The 22,870-nt window shown below is 41.6% G+C and overlaps 1 protein-coding gene across 1 annotated transcript in view; it reads left to right on the forward strand.

Annotated features, from left to right (window-relative positions):
- Nucleotides 1-22,870, forward strand: part of LOC129706003 (obscurin-like) — a 395,075-nt gene that overhangs the window by 21,937 nt on the left and 350,268 nt on the right. Inside the window, 3 exon segments of the mRNA XM_055649977.1 lie at nucleotides 4,165-4,434; nucleotides 6,522-6,782; nucleotides 22,503-22,808. Of these exon segments, the coding sequence (XP_055505952.1) occupies nucleotides 4,165-4,434; nucleotides 6,522-6,782; nucleotides 22,503-22,808 (837 nt within the window).

Below are 22,870 nucleotides of genomic sequence, written 5' to 3' on the forward strand. Positions count from 1 at the left end.
AATATTAAAAATGTTTTTAAAAAATGTTAAAAATTACAGTTACAATACACATTACAGTTCCAAATTTCAGTACGTGGATATAATAGATGGAAGTCCGGGTGTTGGGCTGTGAAGTCAGTGCATGTGTGAATTAAGAGTAGTTATGATTTTCGGAAAACAACTATTCCTGAGTCTATTTGTCCTAGTTTTGATGCACCTATAGCGCCTTCCAGAGGGCAGCAGGTCGAACAGTCCAAACGCAGGATGGGAGCTGTCCTTGATGATATTCTTTGCCCTGCTAAGGCAGCGGGAGGTGTAAATATCCATCAGGGAGGGGAGAGGGCAGCCAATGATCTTCTGTGCTGTCCTAGTTACCCTCTGAAGCCTCTCCCTGTCTGCCATGGTGCAGCTGCCGTACCATGCTGGAATGCAGTATGTCAGCAGGCTCTCGATGGACGAGCGGTAGAAGGTCAGCAGCAGGTTAGAGTCCAGGTTGTGCTTCCTGAGAACCCTCAGGAAGTGCAGCCGCTGCTGAGCCTTCTTGATGACCGTTGTCGTGTTGTCTGTCCAGGAGATATCAGCAGAGATAAGGACGCTGAGAAACCGGAAGGTGTTGACCCTCTCCACACACTCGCCGTTGATGTATAGGGGGATTAAGTCGGTGCTGTGCCTCCTGAAGTCGACAATGAGCTATTTTGTTTTCCTGGTGTTCAGAGCCAGATTGTTTTCTGAGCACCAGGTTGTCAACTTCAGGACTTCCTCTCTGTAGGCTGCCTCGTCTCCCTTTGAAATAAGTCCGACTACAGTAGTGTCGTCAGCAAATTTGACGATGCGGTTGTTGTTGTGGGCCGGACTACAGTCGTAGGTGTAGAGACAGTATAAGAGGGGGCTTAGCACACAGCCCTGTGGGGAGCCGGTACTCAACCTGCGAGTGGAGGAGAGGTGGGGGCCGAGTCTCACAGTCTGGGGCCGGTTGGTGAGGAAATCTTTTATCCAGGCACATGTGAGAGTGGGGAGGCAGAGAGTGACCAATTTATCAATGAGAATGTCCGGAATGATAGTGTTGAAAGCTGAGCTATAATCCACAAAGAGCATCCGGACGTAGCTCTGCCCCTGCTCCAGATGGCTCAGCACAGAGTGGAGAGCTACGGTAATGGCGTCTTCCGTGGATCTATTTTGGCGATAAGCGAATTGGTGGGGGTCGAAGTCTGGTGGTAGATAGTCCTTGATGTGCTGGAGGACCAATCTCTCGAAGCACTTCGTGATTACCGGAGTGAGGGCCACAGGACGGTAATCATTAAGGCTGGTGATGGGAGACTTCTTCGGCACTGGGACGATTGTGGCTGATTTTAGGCAGGATGGGATAACTGCCTGGTCCAGGGAGAGGTTGAAAATTCTGGTGAAGATGACAGTGAGCTGGTGGGCACACGCTTTGAGCACCTTACCAGGTACTCCATCTGGGCCGGTAGCCTTCTTGGGGTTCACTGCCAGGAGCACCCGTCTGACATCGTGCTCCCTGACAGTGAGTGGAGTAGTACAGGAGCCAGGTGAGGGTGGGAACAGGGCTGTAGCAGGTGAGTGCTGCTGTTGTGATGTTTCAAAGCGGGAGAAGAAGCAATTTAGCTTTTCTGCCAGCGGCACACTCAGGTCTTCTGACTTTGTGGCATAGCCTCTGTAGTTGGTAATGTCTTGTATGCCCCGCCATACCTCCCGTGTATTATTGCTGGACAAGTGGGACTCTATGCTCCTCTTATGGTCCGCCTTGGCTTTTTTAATACCACTTTTCAGATTGGCTCGAGCAGCCCTGTACAGAGCTCTGTCACCTGACCTGAAGGCAGCATCGCGGGCTCTGAGGAGTGTGCGGACCTGGCTGGACATCCAGGGTTTCTGGTTTGGGAAAACCCGAATGTTTTTGTCCACAGTCACGTTTCCGATGCAGAACTTGATATAGTCCAGCACTGTTTCTGTGAGAGTTTCCAGATCCTGGTGTTCGAATATGTCCCAGTTTGTCTGAGAGCAATTATAATTTATCAAGTGTGATAAGTGTATGGCCTTTGTGTGCTTGGAATTGGGAATTGTGTCATTAGAAATAACTTCAGTCTTTACCGACTTTGTAAGAATGGGGCAAAACTCATATTTAATCTTTGCAAACCATAAGTAACTGTATTTTAACTGTGTAGTTGTAAAGAAATTATTTGTGATGTGTATTGTGTTTTAATTAGGATTGTAAGTATTAGACTTTGTTTAAATCTGAAGTTTTAGAAATAACTTTATTTTCCAAAAGTGAAAATATGTGTTTTGTGTGTATGTATTGTGTGATTGCTGCATGATGTGTGTTTTATATTCTGAGAGGTGGTCTCTGAGAATTGATTTTATTTTTCTGTGGTTTTACTTCATTGAAATAAAATGATTTTGAACAATTCTGTGGAATTCTCTGCCACCGGAGGCAGTGGAGGCCAATTCACTGGATGTTATCAAGAATTAGATTTAGCTCTTCGGGCTAAAGGAATCAAGGGATTTGGGAGGAAAAAGCAGGAACTGGGTCCTGCTTTTAGATCAGCCATGATCCTATTGAATGGCGGTGCTGGCTCGAAGGGCCGAATGACCTACTCCTGCACCTACTTTTCTATGTTCTATGTTTCTAAGTACCCATGATGGACTGCTGTTGCTGGTCTGGAACACTTCATGGATGGTCACAAAAAGCTAGAGTAACTTAGTAAGACTGGCAGCATTGCTGGAGAGAAGGAATGGGTGACATTTCGGGACGAGACCCTTCTTCAGACTGGTTAGGGATAAGGGAAACGAGAGATAAAGACAATGATGCGGAGTTACTCCAGCTTTGTGTGTCTATCTTCGGTTTAAACCAACATCTGCAGTTTCTTCCTACAAACATCATGGATGGCCATTTTTGTTAAGCTACCTGAACTTTTTTAAGACCATCATATTTGGCATGTTTGTGTGCTGCCACGCGGCATGATGACGGATGCCCTACTGTGACAAAATGTTTTTGTCTCCACAAAGGGTGCAGTTATCATTTCTGCCAATGCTATAATTCTATTGTAGACAGGTGTACTTCATACAGATAGATTGATGAGGATGAATGCCAGAAGGTTTAGACCTTATTTTTATTCACCATCTGCCACAAACTTAGGCTGGCAGCTATGTGCTTCAGGAACCTGGCAAGTTTGTATGTTGCTGTGCTACCATACCAAATGTGCCAAATAGAATAGGAGCATAGAACGTGGACAGGCCCTTTGTCCCATGTCTGCGCTGACCATGATTCAATCTAATGAGTCTGAAGAAGGGTCTCGACCTGAAACGTGGCCCATTCCTCCCTCCAGAGATGCTGCCTGCCCCACTGAGTTACTCCAGCATTTTGTGTCTACCTTTGATTTAAACCAGCATCTGCAGTTCTTTCCTACACATGATTCAATCTTAACTAATTCCATTTGCCTGCACATGGTCTACATCCCTCCATCCTGTTCCTGCGTGTGCTTGTCTCAATGCTTTTTAAATGTTGTCACCAGATCTGCTTCCATCACCTACCTTAGCAGTATGTTCCTGCCCCTCCTAGTCTTTATTTAAAATTAAAAAAATCTCCTAAATTTATTTTAAACTTTCCTTCTATCACCTTAAATCTTTGTCATCTAATGTTTGTCATTTCCACTCTGGGGAAAAAAAGACTGATTATCGACCCTGGTTATGCCTCTCATAATTATATATACTTCTATCGAGTTTTCAGATCAGTATCACTTTATGCCTTTATCAATCTCTATTTCCACAACCTTCAATAACAAAGTAACTCCTGCCTGTGCTCCCTATTGCTTCCACTCTGGCACCTTGCACATTCCCTAGCCTTCAAGAACCTTCTTTAACTTGTCTTTTTGAACATGCTTTTCACCATTTGTGCTTTAGCTTTAATTTTACTTGTGTGAAGTATTTTGGAATTAAAAAAAAAAGTAGTATTTAAATGTTTTTTGATTCGGGCATTTTATTCACATTATCTAATAAAGAAGACGTAACTGCTATTAGTAAACAGTTTGAATGATCCAGTCGGATGAAAGCTCATTTAGTTATTATTTCTTTCTGTATCTTATTATTTATATTTGATGCTTTAATAATCAGATTTTTAAAAATAATAAAGGCAATGGATAATAACTTGTGTTTATAATTGTTTTATTTCAGAACCAAAGGTATCCTTTAAAACTAAACTGAAAGATGTTGAAGTTGCAGAGAAGGAAACAGCAACCCTCCAGTGTGAAGTTCCAATTCCTGCCATACAGGCCAGTTGGTTCTTGGAGGAAACCGAGATAACTGAAAGCACTAAATATAACATAGAAGAGGAAGGCACACTTAGAAGACTTACAATCAAAAATGTAACCACTGATGATGATGGTGTCTATATCTGTGAAATGAAAGAAGGCAGCAGAACAGTTGGCGAGTTGTCAGTAAAAGGTATAGTTCTTATGGTACCTGCATATCATTAATCTGTTATACAGCTAAATTGTTAATCTAATGGTTTAATTTGGTAGTCAAAGTCTTGACGCAGTAAATTTGTCATTTGCGTTAGATATTCCAAAAATTATATTCTTAATTCAATTAGATATGTCTACTAAGCTTTAAGTTGTTTCTCAAAACGATGTGATTGATAGAATTATGTGGAAACATTTATGATTTTATTAAGAATATTGGAAAAAGGTATACACTGAATAGTATCTTTGGGGGTTCTCTGTGGAATCTGAAAATATCACCCATTCAATATCAATAAATAGTTTTTAAAATTGTCCGACTTTATAATTTTCACCCTTATTGGTCTGTTAATCGTATCATTAGGCTGAAGCGGTTGTAGATGTTCCTGCTCTTTGCACAGTCTTGATGCTTCTGCCTGCACAAATTTTCTAATCTCACAATAGGTGCAGGAGTAGGCCATTCGGCCCTTCGAGCCAGCACCGCCATTCAATGTGATCATGGCTGATCATCCCCAATCAGTACCCCGTTCCTGCCTTCTCCCCATATCCCCGGACTCCGCTATTTTTAAGAGCCCTATCTAGCTCTCTTGAAAGCATCCAGAGAACCTGCCTCCACTGCCCTCTGAGGCAGAGAATTCCATAGACTCACCACTCTCTGTGAGAAAAAGTGTTTCCTCTTCTCCGCTCTACATGGCTTACTCCTTATTCTTAAACTGTGGCCCCTGGTTCTGGACTCCCCCAACATCGGGAACATGTTTCCTGCCTCTAGCGTGTCCAAACCCTTAACTAACTCCAGGTGTGGTCTCACTAGGGCTCTTTGCTCCTATATTCGATTCCTCTTGTTATAAAGGCCAACATGCCATTCGCTTTCTTCACTGCTTGCTGTACCTGCATGCTTACTTTCATAGACTGATGTACAAGGACCCCCAGATCCCGTTGTATTTCCCCTTTTCCCAACTTGACGCCATTTAGATAGTAATCTGCCTTCCTGTTTTTGCTACCAAAGTGGATAACCACACATTTATCTGCATTAAACTTCATCTGCCACGCATCTGCCCACTCCCCCAATCTGTCCAAGTCATCCTGCATTCTCATAGCATCCTCCTCAGTTCACACTGCCACCCAGCTTTGTGTCATCTGCAAATTTGCTAATGTTACTTTAAATCCCTTCATCCAAATCATTGATGTATATTGTAAATAGCTGCGGTCCCAGCACCGAGCCTTGCGGTACCCCACTAGTCAAATTGTAGTGCCTTTACCTTGTTGGGCATCAGTTCTGCTATATTTCAGATTCAATGACAGAAAGATGTTATTTGAATTTAAGTTGTGCACATTCCAGTGTTGATTATAAAGTTATTCTGATTAAACATATTGTATAAATTTTAATGATTTTTAGGTTCATAGCTAGGAAATTCCTTGTGTTTTTCTCCTGCTGCACCACCTTAATGCTGTTTGAAAGAGACTTGATATTTTATTTGCTTGTCTTTGCTGCCTCACTTGTCAGAAGATTATGGTGGCAGATTATGAGCATCAGATCCTTCACCCAACTTGAGTTAGAAGCAAAATAAAAACAGAAAATGCTAGAAATTCTCAACAGGTAACACCACATCTATGAGAAAAGAAACGGGGCTAACATTTCAGGTGGAAGATACTTAGAACAAGTTCAGGGTTTTTGATGTGAAGTATATTGCTATTTCTCTTCCTACAGACGTGTCTGACCTGCTGTGCATTTTCTGTTATTATTTTAGATTTCCGGCATCTTATGTTTTAGATTTTCATTTATTGAAAGGTCTATAATTTGTAAGACAGGGTCCATTAAATATTAATAATGGGCAAGAAGAATATACTATAAGAAGTCATTACAAGCAAAGCTTGCTACATTCTTTAGTTTAAATAAGCAGTTTCATTTACTCTTCTGTGAAAAATAATTATAATGTAAATACAGATTTTCGTTATTTTCTTTTTCAAAAGATATGAATGATGTCTTTATGGACTACACTTTTCAATTGGTTGCACAGAAAAGCAATGCGAAGACACCATACTTTTCATTTTCTCATTCATTTTTTTATACAGGTAATATTGTTAAAAAACTTCCAAGGAAAACTACAGTGCCAGAAAGTGACACGGCCATTTTTTACGTGGAATTGGACAGTGGCTGTAAAAACATCAGGTGGACAAAGAATGGAGAAGTCATAAAACCAAATGATAGAACAACCATCACTGTATCCGGCACTCGGCATTCACTAAGTATTCGTGAGTGTAAATGGGAGGACGCTGGCAAAATAGCACTTTTGGCCGATGACTCTAGAACTTCAACACAATTCATAATAACATGTGAGTTTTAAGATTTTATTAATCTTGTTCTTTCAAAATCTTTGCCTTGTGTTCTTTATTTACTTATGACTAAGAAATGGGTTCGGGCAAACCTTGAGGTGTGGTGTAATTAACCATGACTGTTAATTGTGGTAGGGATCGTATTACATTGGGTTCATTTGGAATCAGTGGATAAAACATTTGTTATGAAAGCAGGATAATTCAGCTGCCATTCAGTCCCCCATTTCAAAAAAAAAGAGATGCATTTTTTTTCCTTCATTTTTTTAAATACAAGTACACAAGAAAATAGGAGCAAGAGTAGGCCACTGGGCCCCTCAAACCTCCCCCCCCTACCATAAAAACACACTGAATATAATCTTGGCTGACGTATAATGCTCTCAAACTCCTGTGCCAGTTCTCCAAAACCCACAATTTCTCTGTCTTTCAAAACATCACTTTAAATATATCGAATGATTTAGCCTCCATCACTTGCTCACGGACAGAAAATTCCTGAGATTCACTACCCTCTGGGTTCTCTCAATTTTAAATGATCAGACCTTGTTTTGTAGTTGACTTTGCTCATTGGTCTCCTACCAATTCAACATCTCATGGTTCTTCCAACATCTATCCTGTCAAAATCCCCCAGAATTTTCTGATCAGTCTGAAGAGTCCTGATTGGAAATATTTGTCCATTTCCCTCCAGATGCTGCTTATAGCATTTGTGGAGGGAAATAGACAAACAGCATTTCCCTGTAGTTTTTTTACTCATGCCACCAGCATCTACAGACTTTGGAATGTTATCTTTGACTACAGTTACTCACACACTCTAAAGTAATTTGTTTAACCTATCTTGATTGGATGACTCTCTCATCCTAAGAATTACTCTGGTGAATCTCCTTTGAATTGCCTCTAATGCTATTATATGTTGTTCTGCATGCTTCCATGATCCGAATTGGATATAACATGATTAATGATCAGGGACACTTTGCATTATGTGAGCTGATTTGGTTGTACGTAATATTGATTAAGAACTGGGAAAAAAAGCTATCTTAGAACAAACTGTCTTGGGAACAAAAACTGTCTAGGGAACATGCAGTAACCTCCCCGCAGTAATCGGACTTCGGTCTGTCAGTTTAATTGTAACGATATTCTATTAAACAATGTAACATAAGCCTTTAGCTTACAGTAACAAAACTAAAGTTATAACTATTAAAAATACTTTTATTTGTGAAAATTCTGGAGGAAAAAAAGTGAGCTGAAACTCTCTGGTCCCTAAACCATATTTCCCCGTAAACATAATTGGTTTGAAACATCATTTTACAAAAACTGTATTTTCTTAGAAATGCAAATTTTGTGTTATAACAAAACTACTTGTACATTCTATTTTTCTAGCTAAGAGACCCAAAACTGTCCACAGTATTTCTCGTACTCCAAACCATTTGCAATGAAAGCCATCTTAACCACTTTTTGGACCTACCTGCTAACTTTTTGTGATTCATGCAAGAGGACATCTTGTGAAAGGCTTGGATAGAGTAGATGTGGAGAGGATGTTTGCACTAGTGGGGGAGTCTAGGACTAGAGGTCATAGCCTCAGAATTAAACAACGTTCCTTTAGGAAGGAGATAAGAAGGAATTTATTTGGTCAGAGGGTGATGAATCTGTTGCATTCTTTTGCCACAGAAAGATGCGGAGGTCAAGTCAATGGATATGTTGAAGGCAGAGATAGATAGATTTTTTATTAGTATGGGTGTCGGGTTATGGGGGGAAGGCAGGAGAATGGGGTTGGGATGGAGAGATAGATCAGCCATGATTGAATGATGGAGTAGAGATGTGATGGGCCAAATGGCCTCATTCTGCTCCTATTACTTATGACATTATGACTCATCCAAACTCTACTGATTTGCGGTCTCTCTCTCTTTAGATGTCAATCCACCCTTTGATTCCTTTTAGTGAACTAAATGCGTGATTTCAAATTTCCTTATTACATAGAAACATAGAAAATAGGTGCAGGAGTAGGCCATTCGGCCCTTCGAGCCAGCACAGCCATTTAATGTGATCATGGCTAATCATCCACAATCAGTACCCCGTTCCTGCCTTCTCCCCATATCCCTTGATTCCACTTTCCCTATGAGCTCTATCTAACTGTCTTTTGAATGCATCCAGTGAATCGGCCTCCACTGCCTTCTGAAGATTCCACAAATTCACAAACTCTCTGGGTGAAAAGGTTTTTCCTCATCTCAGTTCTAAATGGCCTACCCCTTATTCTTATACTTTGACCCCTGGTTCTGGGCTTCCCCCAACATCGGGAACATGTTTCCGACATCTAGCTTGCCCAATCCCTTAATTTTATATGTTTCTACATTAATTTTACATCTTGTCTGTCCAAATATCATCGGCAAACTTGAATTGCTTACATTTCATTTTCCCCTCCGGAGGTCATTAATGTAATTCAAATAGTTAAGGGCCAAAAACGGATCCCTGAAGTATTCCATTCATTATATTCACCAGCCTAAAAATTATCCATTTATTCCAACACTGTTTTCTATGTGACAGTTAATTTAAAATTCATAACCATCACACTTCCTCTTGGCCTCTGAACGTGCACCAGCCTCTTATGTGGCAAAATATATATTGGAAATCTAAATATGATATAACAATGGGTTCCTCTCAATCATCTCCCTGTAATATCCACAAAGATTAAGTAAATTTGTCATGCATAATTTACCTTTTGTAAAACCAAATTTACTAGGTTTGATTAGATGTAGCATTTATAATTGTCATTTGACAGATTCATAAAAATATATCCACCACAGAAATCTAAGTAACTGTTCAAATGTCTTTGAAATATTGCAGTTGTATCTGTTTACATCACCTCTGTTAGCTTGTTCCAGATATACCAGTCTTTTGGTGTGGAAAAACCAATCCTGCAAATATATTATATTTCGTGCCTCAAAATGTGTTGACTAGTTCTAGACTTCCATGACCTTGGTAAATAATTCTGACCATCTATCCTACCAATGCACCTCAATTTTATAAACCTTTTAATGATCACCTTTCGGCCTTCTATGTCCGTTGGGAATAAATCCAGCATGTCCAATCTCACAGCTATAGCCCTCCATTCCAGGCAATATCATGATGAAGATGCATGGAATGAATATCTTCCTGATGAATCTCTTCTGCACACTTTCGATTGCTACTGCATTCTTCATGTGATGGAAGTTGTACACAATACTCTGTGCTCTCACAAATGTTTTGTATAACTGCAGCATGGCATCCAAATTTTATACTCTATGCCGTGGCTTATGAAGGAAATTCTAGTAACCCATGTCACCATTTTCAGGAAGCTGCTGATCTGTGCCCATAGATTTATATTTCCCAAATCTTGGGAATGCTCCACTGTAGCTAATGTTTAGAAAACTTTTACTTTCTCCTGGTCTCGTTCTCTCGCTCACCACCAGATTGGTCTACCAGCTCTTGCTTTGTTCTCTTTCTACCTGTCTCTTTCTTAGCTCTTGTTGTTATCTTTGCTTTTCCTTTTAAGCCCATCTCCAGTCTTTGCAATGGATATGCAACTGTTCTTGTAAAAATGTCCATTGTCTAGGATTGAAGATAATGAGTATGAAACCAAGTTATGAAAAGTGTGGTTCGGTATAAGATTTTTTTTCTCCATCCATTCTTGTGGGGAAATAATTTTCTTCCACTAAGCACTGGAAAGATTGATGCAATTTACTGGTCTTGAAACATAATTTTTTTCCCTAAATTTATTATGTACTCTTTGGTAGCAATCTTATTGCTGAGATGCACTCTTTGTAACTTGGTTTCATAATTACGTCCAATCTATCAATTTGCATATATTCAAACTACTTGTTAATAATATTATTTCTGCCACCTCATCAGCTGCTGAAACTTTCATCCATGTCACTAATATTCAACTATGACTATGTAAGTGATACTAAAGGTCCGTTTCCACATGTAGAGTGCATCTTAGTTGCATTGTAGCCATTGTTGGGTTGGCACATTTTCCCACATGTCATCAACATGTGTATTGGTTATTTTCTGCGGTGATTATGGTTACTGATTTTGTTCTTATTAATTTTGTTAGATGATTTAACATACTGAGGAAGTGTTGCTATTGAAGGCAGTTAATTTTTGTATACTGAGAATAAAAGCAGCAGGTCTGCAGTGAGAATGAGCGTTCAACAGTTTGGGCAGTTTGTAGGTATTCTGACCCATAGTTTTTTTGTTAGATTGTTGAAAGTTGACAATATGTAATGGTTAAAAGTTTTAATTGGCAGCTATTCGCATTTGTTTCTTGTAGTGATGGAGGTGGTGGATTTCTGACAGGAGGTGGTTGGTGCAATATATTCATTTTCATTACAATAGTATAGAAGCTAATTAGGATTCAGTGCATAAAGAAAGGTGCATGTAGATTGTCTCTGCATAGGATGTTATTTCCTCAGTCATCTGGTGGAAATGGACCATCACGGAGGCATGGTCATTCCATGGCGTCCGTAAAGGTCGACCATATATGATTTCCGCAGGTGTTATTCATGCCATACCAGAAGGAGTGGTCCGTATCTGGAAAAGAGCTACAGGAAGCAGTTTTAACCATGTTGAGCCAGTCTGTGCCACTAATTTTGCTAATTTGGTTTTCAAAGTCTGGTTTGCTCGTTCCACCAATCCGGCGACCTAAGGTCGATACGCACAATGGAGCTGTTAATGGATCTGTAATTGTTGGCACATTTCTTTGTTTATAGCTGCAATACAATGAGGACCATTATCTGAACTTAAACGTGCAGAAACACTGAATCATGGTATGATTTCGCGTAACAATATTTTTACAATGGTAGAGGCCAGTGGTCGGATATGCTTCAATCCATTTCATTTGTCCACATGGTTTCACACACAGATGGTACTGGCGGTGTTAGGGGATCAGCCCAGTGGCAGGCACGCAGCAACTGCAGTTTTATACAGCGCAGTAACGCCTCAGATACATGATTTATTAACAACACCTTTGCATTTGCTCATTTTACAATCCCTGATTCTGTCTATTGCAATCACCTCACATCCTTTGTAAAATCTGTTACACACAGAATCTTTCAAACATCACCCATTCAGTCCCTTGAATCTTTTATATTTCCTCTTGGTCTGATTCATTCAAAAGCATAATGCTACCACACCCATGAGAGGTGCTTATGCTAACTATCCATTTACTAAAAACATCAACAATTACAAGAACATACCTATAACACTGACACATTTCCAACTCAATGTAGTCCATTTGCAAGGTCTCAAAGGGACCTGCTAGTAAAGTGGTCTTACCTGGTTCCCAGGGCAAGCCCTTACCTGGATTATGCTGCTGGCAAATCAGACATCGCTGGCTGATATGCTGGGACAAGTCCAGATGTTTTGGATGCCACCAGGTCTCTACAAGTATATCACTTACGGCCTTGGCCGCACAATGAGTTGCAAAGTGTACACATTCAATAACCCACAACGCAAGCTCGTCAGACATGCAAGTCTGTCCGGCAGGCGTAACCCATAAGCTAGTGACAGGATCGTACACAAAACCCGGGTCCTGCCACATCTGTTTTACCTGTGCAGGAGCGTCCTGTATTTGAAGTACTTCTTGGATGGTTGGCATTCCTTTTTCCGATGGAGACTTATTCCTAGTATAGATTTTAGCCTGCCTCATCATGCACAACAATTTGGTGACTCCTAAAAGCTTTCTTAGCTTCCTCGTCGGCAAGGCGATGTCCTATGTCTCTGGGGCTTTGGCCTATAGTATGGGCTCTAACTTTGATAACAGCATGCTGACTGGGTAACTGAATGGCCTGTAGCAAATTAGAACCCAATTTTTGTGAAAATATCACTGTCCCTCCTTCTTCTTGCGTATGGCATGCACAGCCTAAAGTTGTAGGACAACTTGTTCTATTTGATTGTGCACGCCAGGTTGATTGCATTCGTTGAAACAGGGCGGACCACGTGAAGGTTGCAATCTCCCACCCCATCACTGTCCCATGAAGAGGTTAGAAACCCCCCCAATTCTTCCGTAATTGTTCGTAATCATGAACCACTCCAAAAGCATATTGGGAGTCAGTGTAAATATTTGCAGATAGTCCTTCGGCCAGGGTGCAGTCTCTAGACAGCGCAAATAATTTGGGTTGCTCACATATTTGTTTTTTACCTTTACCTTGGCTTCCCTGTCTCCAATAGGACAGTTGTTCCAAAAGGCTTTCACAGCTCTTGACATGCGGGCCAGTGAAGACTCTGACCAGTCCATATTATTGGTTTTAATAGTCATTGCGATGCTGGAAGGCAAACAGTTCATAAGCATAGTACAAAACTGTGGCGAGTCATTTCCTTGCTGATACTGAGTGTCACCTGACTGGTTGCCATAGATGGTTTTAAACCTTTCCAGAAAATCTTCTGCAGCCTCTCCTTCCTCTGGTTTCATATCCAAAACCTTTGATAGATCGATTGGCTGCTGGAGAGCGAGGCCCACGGCTGCCAACATAAGCTGTAATCGATCCTCATTGTTACCTGCCCTTGGTTGCGCCGCCTCTAGGGCTGCGTGATTGTTATAGGTTAAGTGAACCAAGAATCTGGTATAATCGCTGTTGATACTTGCTGAACTAGTACCCTTAAAACTCGGGAATCAGCGTGATATACGGATATCGTTGTTCTTAAAAATTCAATGAAAGCTTGTGGATTCTGATTCTTATTAGGCACTCCCAACAAAATTGCCATCTCATTTGGTTTCCACGGCAGCCACACATTTATCATGGCTGTTTCGCCGTTGTCTTGTTGGTTGGGTGGAGGAGGTATTAGGGCTCTGAGGTTAGGGACCGTTCTGAAAGGATATTGGTGCATGGAGGATGCTTTTTATTCCGTCTATTTGTCTCGACCAGTTTCTCAAACTCTGTCTCGGAACTGCTTGACGGTATTTGAAATTTCAGCACCCTCCCTCGTTTCTGGGGTTAGGCTTTCTCAGCCAAATGCTCCCTTCTATAGTCCCAACTGTGTGACCTCCTTTCGTCCAGTTCTTCTTGTGCCTGGTCTCTAGACTGGGACCTAGTACGCCATGCCCCGTAGGGTCTGTAAACCGGGGCTTCTCATTTCTTTTTTAGATCTGGTGCCTGGGGTGAGTGCTGTTGAAATCGATTCTTTATTCAGCGCCGAGACTAATCTCTGAACCTTCCAACACAGAGCTGGATGCTCCAGGGCAGGTCCAAATAATTAATAACTTTGGTACTAACTTAACACATTATATAGGTATTAGACAATGATGATACAGAAGATGTGGCAAACTATTAACCAATCATTATGGTTTACATTAGCTTATTTGCATTAACCAATCAACTAAGTCCTTTCCATCAGTTTTGCCACCTCCGACGACGCATTTTTGTGTACCTTCAATTTTCCAGCATCTGCAGTTCCTTCTTAAACTCTTAAGTTCTTTCCAGTGACTGACAACACGTGTAGTCACATGATTTTGTGGTTCTGTGGTTTTCTTTACCCTCTTTGTTCAAAATCATTTTATTTCAATTAAGTAAAACCACAGAAAAATAAAATCAATTCTCAGAGACCACCTCTCAGAATATAAAAGACACATCATACAGCAATCACACAATACACATATTTTCACTGTTGGAAAATAAAGTTATTTCTAAAACTTCAGATTGAAACAAAGTCGAATACTTACAATCCTAATTAAAACACAATACACTTCACAAATAATTTCCCTACAACTACATAGTTAAAATACAGTTACTTATGGATTACAAAGAATAAATATGAGTTTTGCCCCATTCTTACAAACTGGTAAAGACAAGTTATTTCTAATCACACAGTTCCCAACTACAAGCACACAAAGGCCATATACTTGTCACACTTGATGAATTATAATTGCTTCTTACCAAGCTCGGGTCTAGTTTCATTCTGAACTACAACCTCCCCCTAATATCTCTGGAGGAAAGGAATGTAAGGCCTCTCTATGACTTCTTACTAATAGCATTCCATACAGCAAATGGAAGATTACTATATGCAGACCCCAATTGTTTGGCTTGGATCAAAACAGAGTTACTGTCTCAGTTTTCTATAAACCTAAGAAATCATCCTTGTACAAAGGTCACACAACCGTCACCTATGCCTTATCTGTTATCTCAACATAAGTACATTTAAAAAGCACAAACCAAATCGCAGACTATTATTTAGCCTTGCTGTCTAAAACAACCATAAACCCTCTTTGTGACACTAGAGCTCAGAGATGTGTCACAAAGAAAGAACAATGGTGCCTATGTCATGGGAAGAGACCCCATTAACAACCTATACTCTAAACACCAAACTAATAATAATAATAATACATTTTATTTTTGGCGCCTTTCAGATCTCAAGGTCACAAAGATTAAACAGAAGAGAAAAAAAACATATAGTCGGAGAAAAATAAATAATAAGGACATCATCAATACACAAATTAAAGATAGAAATCGCTCCAAAGACACAAAATAAAAAAATTAAAAAAAACACAATGTGAAGAGAGAGCAGCAGCAACTAAAGCGCGCCAGCGTCCACTCTCTCTTCCAACAGCCATCTTGGATACAGACTAACAAAGTACCTTACACACAGAAAAATCATCCCTCCCCAGTGGTTACCACTGTGGGGGAAGGCACAAAAGTCCAGTCCCCAACCCCAGTTCTCCCAAAAGTTAGGCCTATTAAGGCCACCGCGGTTGCCTCAACGGAGGCCCGATGTTCCTTGCCGTTCTAGCCGGGTGGACTTGCCCCGGCGTCGGGAGAGTCCTCACAGCGGCTGGGCTACCTGGAACGGCCGCTTCCTAGCAGGGGATTGTCCGCTTCCGAAGCCGACAAGGACGCACCGAATTGGAGCTCCCAGGCTCCTGATGTTAATGTCGGCGCCGCCCACTCTGCTCCACAGACCCGCAGCCCGGAGGTGTTACTCTCGGCGGTCGAGCTCACATGAGCTCCAGCGCGGCGACCCAGGCAAGGCATCGCCCGCTCCGCTCCGCGATGGCGCTCCAGCGCTGTGCCGCCACCGAAGCCGAGGTGCTGGGCGGTCCCCACCAGGAAACGGCGCTCCAAGCCCGCTGGTAGGCCACGAGGACGGGTTGACGGGCAGCCCAGAGAAAAAGCTGCCTCACCGACCAGGTAGGGACCTAGAAGTAAGGTCACCTCCTTCCCCCCACAAGAAGAAGTCCATTTCTACGAAAAAACGACGAACAAAACTAACTAAAAACTGAAAAAAAAAAGAATTAAACGGACGGCTGCTGGTTAGCAGCCGTTCCCCAAGATGGCTCCTCCTCCTTGAACTAAACCAAATACAACGTCTGACAGCGTGATTATCGCTTCAAAGCAATACATAAAGCTATGCCTATTCGGATCAGCATTTCCATGTTATGATAAGCCATCTGTTCTGTGTCTGTTCTTTGCACTTTATTTCTTTGTGGGGAAATGAATTTCTGAAAACCCCAACTCCAAGCCCTTCTCTTGCAACTTAACTTAGGTTCCCCACACAAAAGTTATTATCTGAGAATTCTATTATATAATATTTCCTCAAATACTCTTGATGCAGTAAACATGTGAATGCTAAAGCTAAGTTAAAGCATTCTTCACTGGATTCAGCCCAAAGTCTGAAGAAGGATTTCAGCCCCAAAACGTTGCCTATTTCCTTCGCTCCATAGATGCTGTCACACCCACTGAATTTCTCCAACACTTTTGTCTACCCAAGTATAATGTGTACCCCATTTCCTTCTGAGAATTGCCTTGATCACACAGGCTACCCGTTAGCCATTTTTTAAATTTCATCTGATATCAAGACACATTTGGATACAGAAAAAGTGACTGGTTTAGTTAATGTCCAGCTGTTCTGCTGAAGACATGCTCTGGAAACAACAGAGTTGCCTACTACCTCCATTTTGTTATGTTTTTGTATCAAAGAAAGCAGTGCTTATCGTGCAGCTGTTCTGATACATTTATAGCACAGGCATATACTTAACATTATGAGAAAATTGCCTGAAAACATGAACAACTAAACCTGAATGAATTCCCACTCCATGAACTATTACCACATCAGAATATTGAGAGGTATCGCAAACAAGATTTTCATTGCAGCTATATTTCACTATATTTGTGCAAATGACAATGGACTTGATGATAATGCTAAGAGCAATTACACTATTCTGCCCAGTTTTGCTTTCTATAAAAACATTTGGCCTCAGATGTTCATGGATGATGTCACAATCTTCAATTCCATTTGCAGCTCCTCAGAAACCAAATAGTCTATGTCCGCAAACAACACAATTCCACAAGAGGTTTAGGAAAATAGAAACACAAGCAGTCTATTTGGCTCTTCAAGCCTTTACTGCCTTTTACTGTAATAATGAAAACAATGTCATTTTGTTAGGCAGCATCTATGGAGTATGAGTTAAGGTTTCAGATTGATGGGAAGTTAATGCTTCAGATCAAGCCCATCCAAAGTATCAACATTGTCTAAAGGTTTAGCTGCACCAGCCTTGTAAATAATGTTGAAACAGAAGCCACTTGGGGCTGGCCTTTCTGAGTTGATGACACACTTCCCAACACAAGAATTTCCACCATCTACAAAATACAGAAGGGTGAATGAATATTTCCCTCATGCCTGTTTCGGTGTAGTTTCAGCAATACTCAAGATGATATAACCATAGAACCATATAACAATTACAGCACGGTAACGGGCCATCTCGGCCCTTCTAGTCCGTGCCGAACACTTATTCTCCCCTAGTCCTGGATATCCCAGATAGTCCAAGGATATCATCCTGAGCAAAGCAACCTGCTTGTCTAACATCTATTCATTCACTTTACTACTGGTGATCTCTACCATCAAGATGAACAAGAATAATATGTACAGGGAACACTGCCAAATCCAAGTTTTCCTCCAAGCAGCACATCCTGATTTTGAAATGTATAACCATCATCACCAAGTTTAAATTGTGGAACTTTCTATTCAGCAATATTCTTGTATATGTTCACAGAGGATTTCAGTGGTTCAAGAAAGGGCTCTTGCCAGCAATACCCGACTCCTGAAAAATGAGTAAATAATATCATGGCTGCAGTCTACCATTTATAATGTGCATTAGTCACTCTGACTGCACTTCCTGAATCTATCACAAACACATAGAACACCACTCCCCGTTGGTTCCCTCCAAGTCATTAACTTGGAAGTCTTGCAAGTTCTTCCCCTACAGCATTGTAGAAATATTTTCTCCATAAGGACTGCAATGGTGCAGTAAAACAATTTGTGCCATCTACTCAAGGGCATTTAATGATGGAAAATAAATGTTAACTGAGATATTTGGTGTTCATTCATGAAGCCCAAGCTATTTTGGGAACAACCATATTATCTTTAGCTATTGGCTCATTTACAGTTGAAAAGCTCAGTGCTGCACAAGGCCCTGTCAATCAGCTGGAAACCTGTCTTCTAGCAGGAGTTTGTCCTCAGGACTTCATAAGATGGCATGTGACAGACGTTCAGTACATAGTATGGCATGCGACAGATGAGCTTGCTAGACATTGAGCCCTTTAAAGTCTTCTGCCGTAAATAAAGCAGTAATATGTCACTTCAAAATTAGATTAAATGTTTATCATCATATACATCAGGGTACAATTAAATTCCTTGTTCACGTGAAACTCACAGAATAAACAACATGCATAGATTCATGATAACAAAAAACTCAACGATTAATGCAAAAAACAGCAAAATCTGAATAATGCAATAGAATATTAAAGTACATTAATGGAATAACCAAATAAAGGAGAGTTAATGGTAAGACTACATGGCAGTACCTCTGGAAATAAGGTGTGAATGAGGTGATTGATTGAGGAGTCAGAAGGCAATGGGGAATAAGCTTTTCTGAAGTCCAGATGTCTTCTCGCAGAAGGTATAAGAGAAAAAAAGGAACGGTTAGGGTGACTAGCATCTTTGACGATACTTCCAGCCTTCCTGATGGAATGAACTGGATAGAAGAGGGTGACAAGTTTGTGGATGGACTGTGCTGGGTTCATCATTGTCTGCAGGTTCAGGCAGTCAAAAACCAAGCAGTTGCCTTAACCGGTTGAGATAGATCCCGTTAGATTACTTTGAACACAACATCTGCAGAATTTCAAAAGAATCCTGGACATGATGAGACAAGTGTTTAATTGTCATATATACCAGGATCAGAACAATGAAATTCTTGTGTGCTGCAGCTTTACAGGCGTGTGCGTGTGTGCGTGAGTGTGTGTGTTACATTTTCAGTAAAATTTGTAAAATAATAGTGCAAACCGAACTACATAGTGCAACCACAACTATCCATAGGAGATCATTGCTGAGGTAGGCTTGTGGTTAGAGTTGTGTAGTTTGGTTCTACAGCCTGATGGTTGATGGGAAGAAGCTGTTCCTGAACCTGGAGGTCCTGGTTCTCAGGCTCCGGTACTTTTGTGGTGATGTGATAAGAATGTGGCCAGGGTAGCTATGAGTCTTTGATGATCTTAAAAAGACACCACTTCAACGGTCAATAACTGTGACAGACTGAACAGTGTCCACCACTTTCTGTAGCCTCCTTTGTTCATGGGCATTCAAGTTATTGAACCAGGCGGTGATGCAACCTGTCCGTGCTCACTCTTCTTACACAAGAGGTTTGATAGAGTATTTGGGGTCATTGCCAGGATGGTCCATCAAAGAAGGTGTTGTGAAAGAACTAATATTATAACTAATATAATTAGAACTATGTGACTCGGCTCGCTTATCTTTTAATTTAATGAAATCACCTTTAATTTGAGATTAGTTTATGAGAAATGTTCTTAGTTTTTTCTTCAATGTTAATGGTAATGAAGAAATAACATGGTAGTGACAAATTGCAATGGCAAAATAGCCTCAAGACTCTCTTTACACTAATGACTGATTATACACAGCTTCAATGCCATCTATTACTGACGACACCACTGTGGTTGGCCAAATCACCAGTGGTAATGAGTCTGTACAGGGCAGAGATAGAACACCTGGTTGAGTAGTGTTCCAACATCAACTTCCCACCTAACGTCAACAAGACCATGGAACCGATTGTTGACTTCAGAAAGGCGAGGTCAGGAGACCCTGCACCAATTTTTATTGGTGGGTCAATGGTGGAGGGAGTTAGTAGTTTCAGATTCCTGGGCGTTAACATTTTGGATAACCTGTCTTGAGCCGAGCACATAAAAGTAATCTCAAAGAAGGCTCGCTAGTGCCCCTGCTATCTTAGAAGATTAAAGCAAGTTGGTACGTCTCCAAATGCCCTGACATACGTTTACATATATGTAGGAAGAAACTGAAGATGCTGGTTTACCCCGAAGATAGACACAAAATGCTCGAATTAAATGCAAAATTCAGGACCCAAAACTTCACCTAACCATTTTCTCCAGAGATGCTGCCTGACCCGTTGAGTTACATTCACTTTTACATACAATATACTATACTTTAATGCATCCAAACTGTTTACATCATGGTAAAGCAATTCCAAATATCAGAAACATAAGAAGGTGCAGGAAGTGGTGGACTCAACCCAACCCATCACCGGTACAACCTTCTCCTCCATTGAAAGCATCTACATGAACGCTGCATCAAGAAGGCGGCAACTATCATTAAGGATCCTCACAAGTTGGGCCAGGCCCTGTTCTCATATCCACCATTGGCTAGGAAGTACTGAAGTCTCTCGCCATCAATTTCAGGGACAACTACTGTCCTACAACTAGGAGGTTTTTGAATGAGCCAACACAACCCTACCCCTACCTTAACAACAAAGCCTCTTGCACTACTGTGGACTTGATTTTTTTTTTCAAATTATATTTTTGTACTAATGTCTTGCTTTTTGCACATTTTTCTTTCTTTTAGAATTTTAATGTCTAATTTATGTATGATTTTTGTATAATTTCATTTCTGTATGTTTGTCTGAGTATGTGCCTGTGCTGCTGCAAGCAAGATTTTTCATTGTACCTGTACTTCACTGCACTCGAGCATATGACAAATTAAATGTAGTTTGTGTTTTTTAATACTGTTTTTAACTGTGTATATGGGGGGGAGGGGGAAACTTTAAAAATTCTCTTCCCTGCACGGGAGACCCAACTTTTTTCCTGTCGGGTCTCTGTTGTCGTTAGGGCCTAGCACCGTGGAGCGGCCTCCAACCGGAACGACCTGGGGGCTCCAGTCGCGGAGCTGCGGACTACTCACCATCGTGGGGCTGGCTGGCTTCGGAGCGTGGGGAGCAGTGGTGGCTCGCTGCTGCGGCCCGACTCCAGAGCTCGCAGGCTCCAGCAGCAGACTTGTGGACTGTCGGGATATCGGGAGCTCACGAGTCCAGGCGGAGACTGCTTTTCGGAGCTCCGGCAACGCAACTTCTCCAGCCCATGTCGCGGGGTTGGAACGACCCGGAGCGGGGCCGTACATCGCCCGGCGCGGCTTTAATGTCCGCGGGACATTCCAGCGCCCACCGGGGGCTCCAACTTCGTGACTTTTAGACCTGGAGTGGGGCCGTACATCGCCCGGCGCGGCCTAAAATGGCCGTGGGACTTGCCATCGCCCGCCTGGGACTTCAACATCGGGAGAGAAATGGTGCAGGGGAGAGAAAAGACTGCCTTCCATCACAGTGAGGTGGAGATTCACTGTGATGGATGGTTCTGTAAATTGAATTGTGTGTATGTCTTGTAGGAATTGTCTTTGTTTGTATGGCTGTGCAAACGGAGTTTCGTTTGAGCCTCACTGAGGTTCAAATGACATGTAATAAATATTGTATTATTGTATTGTAAACTTGAACTTTATTAATACTAACTGAACATATTCCAGGAATTGAGTTGCAATGTTCTGTATTTGTTCAAAAAAAGTTCTCGCTGCGCTGGTTGGAGCTCCGACTCTGGCGATCTCGGATCCCAGGCTCCGCGGTGTTTTAAATCCAGCGCCGCCCGGCCGCGGCTGGACGCTCCGCAGCCACAGCTCCTCGGATGTTGCAGTTGGCGGCCACAGCACTCTGGAGCTTACCGCACGGCGACCCGGTAAGGCATCGCCCGCTCCGTGATGGTGTCCCAGCGCTGTGCCGCCGCTGAAGCTATAGTCCCGGCCGATCCCGACAGGAAACACCGCTCCAGTCCGATGGTAGGCCGCGAGGAAGGGGCGAAGAAGGAGCTCGGAGGGAAGCCGCCTCTCCGAACAGGCAGGGCCTAGGAAATAAAGTTTCCCCCTTCCCCACCCTCCACCCACCACATAAAAGACTAGAAGACCTCCAAAACAAACACTTTAACTCACTAAAAATAAAATAAAATGGTGAAAAGACTAACAGCTGCTGGCAGGGCAGCCATACACGACGGCACCCCCCCTATGGAAGAAGTGAGTAAAATGGTGAGTATCAGGTCAGCTATACTATGCCTGCTATTTGATTGCAATAATGTCAGTGAATGTTGTGTAGAATGGGCAGTGAATACAATATTTGTCAACATCACTTGGTATATTTGTCTACCAGTCTATTTCAAGGTAGCTTCAAATTATTTGCAATGTTGCGATCGTCTGTTATTAAGTCTGCTATTAAGTTTCACCTTTAATCAGAAGTTTAATATGAACTACTCAAGATTTTGGGAGTTTCAGTAGAATTTAAACAAGGATTTCAACTGTGCTTGCCTACTTTCAAGTTTTATTTTGTATTTCTTGGGTTCTGTCAGTAATATCTTTGTATGTTTCTCCCAGCTCCCCGGAAAGTTCCACCACATCCCCCAGTCAACCCTGTTGTTAAAGAAAAAACGGAAACATCTGTTACTTTGGTTTGGTCACTGCCTCAAGATGTACCACCTGCCCCTGTGACTGGGTACATCGTAGAAAGAAAGAAAATAGAAAGCAGTACCTGGACAAGGTGTCATACTTCAGAAAAGATAGAGGCACAAGAGTTCACAGTAACGGGCTTGCCAGAAGGAGCAATTTATCAGTTCAGAATTAGTTCTGTAAACAACTTTACTCAGAGTGAATACTTAACAATCCCAGGAACCTTTTCCATTGGTGAGTATCGTCTTTCTCTTTCTTCGTGCATAATTCTCTATTATTGGCCATTTATATCTGCT

This window comes from Leucoraja erinacea, chromosome 2, assembly GCF_028641065.1.
Source record: "Leucoraja erinacea ecotype New England chromosome 2, Leri_hhj_1, whole genome shotgun sequence".
Classification (NCBI taxonomy): Eukaryota; Metazoa; Chordata; class Chondrichthyes; order Rajiformes; family Rajidae; genus Leucoraja; species Leucoraja erinaceus.